Below are 6,754 nucleotides of genomic sequence, written 5' to 3'. Positions count from 1 at the left end.
ACTCGGTAAGCGAAATCACGTGATTATCGTGACGTCATCGTTTTTGAAAAGGTCCGTTTTCAAATTGTTTTCCGTTCACACTAAAACGCAGAGCCGGAGTTTTCAAATTCCCCCGGTGTGAAGAGCTCCGTTTTCGTGACGGATTCGTGTAGACGGTAGACCTAACCGCAGAAATAAAGCTGTGTTTTAAAATTTCTTCGGCGTAGTGTAGATGGGGTCTTAGATGATTCAATCCAACAAAAATAATAACTTGGTCCAATTGGTAATTACTAGTATGTTGTGAATATTACAAAAATGAAGCAAAAACCAGGGGCGCCGTGCCCTTTTGTGGGCAATATGGGACGGTCTTTTCAGTGACAAATTCACCCTCGAGGTTTCCCTTAGGTCTCCTTAGAAAATCCAGTGACCATAAAGGGGAACTGTCGTTTCTGTGAAAAGTCAGTTTTTGCTTTGAAGTATTGGATTATAAAAATATACTTTTCTCTCGCTCACGATAAAGTTTAGTCAACCGTATGTCTTTTAAATTTTGAATGAAAAAGTGGGGGTCATTTAAAAGAAAATAAACGCTATAACATGACGTTTCGGTCACCATGTTTATTCAGGAGAACATAAACATTGATTTTGCCGTGGATTTAAGCTTGATGGAAAGCTTCAGGATCCCATCACTAGGAGCGTGCAACTACCCCATATTCCCGTCACGGCGTTTTCACAGACCGATCTATTTTTAGTTTGAATTTACCGCGAATGAAGGCCCCCGCAGGAACCTCACTGACCGATTACAAAAAAAAACAAGCACGGACTTAATTTTTAACTGATGCCATCTTTTTACCTGAAGATTAAAAAGAAAAAAATTGTTTTTCCTTACCGATGCGCGCTCGTGTATACGGAACTGACCTATTTCGCGGAATAGACCGGTCTGTAAAAATACGGTGACGTAGGCTTAGTATGGGAGTTGCACGCTTCTAATGATGGGCTCCTGAAAGCTCTTAATGTTGTGTATGCATGTCGTGTGTGCACTGCTGACACGGAAATCATGCGCAGCAAGGATGCTCAGTGCGATAGGTTACTTCTGAGATACCCTGTGCCTCGGTTTCAAAACGAGTCCTCGTGCAAAAATGAGTATCATTTCCATGAACATGAACCTGTAGACGGAACTAACATTCATATGAATGGTCTCGCACTAAGAATTACCTCAGATCAGATCAAATATCAAAACACTGTCAAGGTTATGATTTGCTTCCTTTGAACCTGGTGAATTATTAATGACTTTCGAAAAGATTTTTCCAAACTGATTGTCACTGCCTGGCAACTGAAATTCAATAGAAATGAAGGCGAGGAAGTAAAACCTCTCAAGTCAGGGTGAAGATAAAATAAAGTAGCTTTGAATTTTAAAATGCAGACATCTCAACTATTGGCATACAGCTCTTACTTGTGTTCATGTTTTATTGTGCTAATAAATTAGGAAATACGAACTAATTATTACAAATGTCATATGTGGCTGAAGAAAATGAAACAAACAATAAATTATGTGTCTGATCTGATGCAACAACAGCATAAATTAACTTGTATTTCTATAACATTAAATAAAATCACACCTGAACACTCGCACAACTAAACAAATTTCTCTTTCTCTTTGAGCTACTTTGCCTAATTTCCTTTATTCAGTGAACTCAATATTTGCCAGCAATACCAGCTAAATGCCCACTTTCTAACAGCAATGTTTGTTACATGATCTGATTGATTCAATAATCTTCCTGATCTAAAGATGTCTCTCATGATAAAATGATTCCATAGAGTGTATACTCTGTGCTTATGCCACTGATGGCTGTGCATGCTGAGATGTAATGTTTTCACATCAAAAAAATACACAAAATGTACACAATGAAAATGGTCTTCTTAAAAGCTGGTAAATTTTTATCTTGGCTTCAAATTACTTCGTAATAAATTTTCTTGGACAAGTAACCAACATAAAGATGTCAAAAAATAGTCATAATAAATTAGATTGAGTAGTACCCCCAAGGAGGACAAAGGATACACAACCTTCCCTATGCATGTTTCAGGAATTTAGGGAAATGGGACCCTTTGGGGAAGGAGGTGAACAGTGCTTATTGTAAGGTGAAGTAAATTTTGTAAGACCTCTCTAACTTTGCAATAACACTCACAGATCCAAAGCACTGTCTCCCACCATCTGACGTGTCACATGTAGAATTAAATGTATACGTATTGCATGAAAATCATTATGAAGAAATATTACATTTTACAATAACTGCAGAAATTTTTGTGCACTTATTGGCTAATTTTCATTGTCAATAAGCAGACAGACAGATGAATTTATAATTGCTGTCTTTTTCATTGCCTCGTCTATCCACAGCTACTTTGACAATGTTATGACGAAATCATCAAAAACAGAATGGACGGGCATTTGAAAAACTGACGTCAATTTGTTAAATTTACAATGGTGATCGTAAAACTTGTAAAGACTCAACCTTAAGTGCTTGAAAATTAAGCACACATTCTACACTCCACCCACCCCGAGAAAATGCTGAAAGTGCCACTCATACAGACCAATAATGTGTTTGACAACAGAATACCACAGCCATTCGTTTCCTCTCCTTATAAGAGTAGGGGAAAATTGTCCCAAAGAGTGAATCTCTTGTTCAACCCACTCACAGCTGAAGCTTTAAAACTTCAAAAATAATTTAACATAGCTATTAATGATAACAGCTTAAAAGTTCAGAGTTTTCTAGCCTCACTCGGGTAAAGCACTCTTCAACAAGTCTATACTAGCTGAAGGAAGTTCTGTTGGAAACAAAACTTCAAACTCCACTAGCATGTCGGCTCGTTGATTAACCCTCTTGGGCAAAGGTAGACCTTCACCTTTAATGCGCCGCTTTGCTCCAGGTTTGATAATAGAGTTAAGAGGAATGTTGACTGTCCTGCTGTCCAATGTGGGAACTGGCACAGAAGATGCTGTGGTGTGACCTGTGAGAGCATCCCGCAGGGATACCGGTGCAGTATAGAGAATGTTGTTATCGTGATCTCGTTTGAAGTGAGGATGTGGTTTGTCCTTGATTGTGAATATGATATCTGCGGGAACAGTGTGAGGTTTCTGGTCCCCCTCCTCCGGGAAAGTGATTTTTGTTCCCTCTTTCCAGCCTTTTCTTACATCAATTGTGAGAATTTTTTCTTCTGGGTGAGTTGTCACTCTGTCAGGATTCAAAACCTTTTTAATGATTTTAAGTTTCTTAGTAGTTCCTTCTAGGAGCTCCTCTAACGACACCATGAGGAACTTTTCAATTGGAGGATCTTGGGCCTTTTTGCGAGCAAATGATGACATGTCTTCAAAAGATGACGACCTCTGTCTACTGTAAGCAGGGTGTCCCTGGTGGTGGAAGGCATGAAAACCTCCAACATCAGCAAAATCTGTTCCTCCAAAAGCACCAGGCATACCAAATCCATGATCAAACATTCCTGAAAGAAAGTAAACCATTTATTCATGAGTGAGCAACAAAAAAATTTGTTACAGTACCATCTTAAAACTATTTAATTCTGAAGACAACTACAATTTTTTGACAGGTGTACTTAGTATTTTTCATTGCAGCCCATTACTTAAAAAGCATCTTGTATTTAATACCTTTCCATGTGTAGACTCAAAAAGACATCAATTCTGATTGATTGTTCAATTAGAATTTTTCCAGTAAACAGTGACCGGTGGACTGACTGACTGTCTGACTGACTAACAGAGAGATGAACCAACAGAGACACTGATTGACTACCTGATCAATTCTTTCGTATTTTATGCTCTTATCCTAGGAATTTGGCTTTAAATCAATACTTAAATTTATGATCAGATGCCCCTGATCTCTCCACGACACACATTCCAAGGTAATTAATACTGAGCTTCTAGAATCATCAAATAAGACAGCAGTTGAGGCAAAACACAGTCTCTTCCATGGGCAGGGAATCCCAAAAACAAGCAGTAAATGGTAGAAATGTTATGATGGATGGTTCTAGAAGGAGAGCTAACAATATTCTTCATTTTTTCACAAGCTTTCCCTCCTAAAATAAATTTCTGCTGTCAGAAGAATGTTCTAGGAGATGTGACTGTGCGTTTGGGAAGAACCTGTCTTTTATCCACAAATTATTTCTAGAAAACCAGACAAAAAAAAAGTGCTTATGGAATTAAACGAAGCATACATCCTTGCCGCAAGGGTTTTTTCAACATCCTCTGGTTTTCCTCCCTCCACAAAAATCAACACTCCATGTTTAATTTGATTTTGATATAAATAAATAAATTTACAGTTGTTCTGTGTTTCATAAGTTAACGGTTTATATTTAATCTTTTTTATCTTCACCACAAATTCTAACTACAAAAGAAAAACAGACAAAGAAGCAGACAAAGACAGATAAAGAAATAGCAAACTGAAATGAATTTGTAAGGTTTTAAAAAATCTACTTAAAATTGAATGTGACATTTGAACTAACGAGGTTAATCCAGATGACCTATGTTTCTTTACAAACAGAGCAAAATGTTCTGCATTCTTCAAGAACATTTGTTTTGAGATACCTCTTTTACATGCCTACCAAGAGATTCTAAATTAGTTACCCAAATATTGCTTTAGTATTAAGAAACTATGATAAGAACCCCAGAAAGATTTCCTTAATTCTGCACCTACCATCGTAATAGAATTTAAGCTATGTAACAATATCACTTGAAAACAAAAGCGTTTATATTTTTGAAAACCACAAGTTAACAAAATAAAGCAATTTAAGAATGAAAAACAAATAAGGTAATTAATAAAGGACTGGTAATTATATTTAAAGCTGTCAGTAAATTAAATAAGTATTCTAGTGGTTTCCCCAACATGCAAATTAAATTTTGCGAGAGCTGTACATAGTTTGTCGATCGATCTCCACGCTTGAGTGAAAGTGATTCAAAATATATCAGAAAAAACAGCTCGACTTTCGTTCATCCTCTTACAATCTAGAGTAAGCTAAAATCTTAACAGGAAAAATAACATTGGTATTCTCCAAAGTAAGGATAAAGAAAGTTAAATAATTTGCCATTACGTCAAGTAAAATATAAGAATCCTTGCTGCAATATTGTAAGCTGAAGGAGTAACTAAAAAATTTATTTTAAGGTGACCATTTTAAGTTAAGGTACAGATTACAAACAGCTAACATCACATTTTCAGCGCGACAACAACGAAAACTAAAGTTCGATATTTTAAGCACTATATATTGTACATTAATACCTCCAAAGGGATCTTCTCGTCCAAAAACTCTAGAAAATGTGGACATCGGATCTCCGTGGAACGTGAAAGCTGTAAACCCAGCCGGCATCTCAAAATTGAATCCAGAAGCGCCACTCGGAGGATTCGGTGCTCCTTTCAATCCTTCTTCTCCATACTTATCAAAGATTTCCCTCTTTTGTGGGTCACTGAGAACTTCGTAGGCCTCTGCGATGTCTTTAAACTTATCTTCAGCTTCAGGGCTCTTGTTCTTGTCTGGATGAAATTTCAAAGCCATTTTACGGTAGGCTTTTCGAATCTCGTCTTCGCTGGCGTTGCGTGGAATATCCAAAATGTTGTAATAATCCTTCCCCATTGTTTTGTTGGCTATAACAGAACTTCTTGCTTTTTCCTGTTCTTAATTTCGACTACATTAATTTTAATATTTTTCAGGTACGTCCAGACCTTTTTCAATAGTTATTTACAACACAATCGTGACGTTAACCATGAAAATTAACAGCAAACAAAACCTTCAAAATTTGCTAGAAAGTTCCAAGCGTCCTCCATCTTGACCGCGTCAACCACGAAGACTGGAATTTAGTGTCCAGTTCGTAGCGGCGTTTGTAGTAATTTGATAGTTCCTGGCCCTTTCTGTTATATTTATCATCATTTTTCGAGGTTAAACCTCATGCATTAATATCGTTTTACACTTTGTATCAGAATACAAGCGATATGATACAACTCTGGCTTGTCTTCTTCGCTAGTATGCCAGATAAAAATCTAAAAAGAGAGCAGAACATGAGCACAGAAGGGGCGGTGATGCGTGGGACTGAAAACAGCTGGGAACAGGAACAGTCGATGTTTGGAAAATGGGATCAAATTAACCAAAATGCGCCACATTATAAAAAGAAGGCTAATAAAAAAAAATGCTGGCGAAACTACAATAAGAGGTTGATTGAGAAGATACCCTGAACCCAGAAGGACAACATTTTGGTTTCTGAACGAAGCTGTACGAAAGCATTCTAAACGAGAGCAAAAAAAGAAAGAAAGAAAAAAACAGCTATAGAACAAATCTTGCCTGAAAACTAGTAACTGAATGGTGAGATTGAATGTCTGCGTAATATTACTCGACTCAGTCTAATTTTATACTGTCATTGTCAATAATATCAAGTCTTCGATGGTACCGACAATATGGCTCAGTCGGGCTCACGCGACGTTTTACAATAGCACTAATCTCTAAGCCGCAAAAATTCCGTTAATTCTGAGGATGTTCAGGAGTCGAATGCTCTAGAATGCTCCATTGGTCAAACACAGGAGAAGCAAGTCTGCACTTTAACACAATACAGAAACCGCTAAATTAAAAAATGAAGTGGTTTTCTGATAAGAAATTTTAAAGAATACTCGAAACTAAAAGATGAAAAAAAATCGTATTGTTAATTCGCCATGCTCTGTGGACGATTGTTAGAGAGAATGTCACGCGACTGTCACGCCAGGAGTGACCTTGGGTTCAAGCAGCGATTCAA

General features: G+C 37.2%; 1 protein-coding gene across 1 annotated transcript; it reads right to left on the bottom strand.

The window, feature by feature from the left end:
- Positions 1 to 1,417: 1,417 nt before the first annotated feature.
- Positions 1,418 to 6,429, bottom strand: LOC145481512 (dnaJ homolog subfamily B member 4-like). Its single transcript, XM_081460004.1, has 2 exons — positions 5,256 to 6,429; positions 1,418 to 3,471 (listed from the first exon to the last, which is right to left on the bottom strand). The coding sequence occupies exons 1-2, from the start codon at positions 5,605 to 5,607 to the stop codon at positions 2,750 to 2,752; spliced, it is 1,074 nt and encodes a 357-aa protein (XP_081316130.1). The 5' UTR covers positions 5,608 to 6,429; the 3' UTR covers positions 1,418 to 2,749.
- Between the last annotated feature and the right edge of the window lie 325 nt (positions 6,430 to 6,754).

The sequence above is a fragment of the Orbicella franksi genome, chromosome 3, assembly GCF_964199315.1.
Source record: "Orbicella franksi chromosome 3, jaOrbFran1.1, whole genome shotgun sequence".
NCBI classification, from domain to species: domain Eukaryota; kingdom Metazoa; phylum Cnidaria; class Anthozoa; order Scleractinia; family Merulinidae; genus Orbicella; species Orbicella franksi.
The sequence above is the reverse complement of the archived record's forward strand: the minus strand, read 5'-3'. Positions and strand labels throughout refer to the sequence as shown.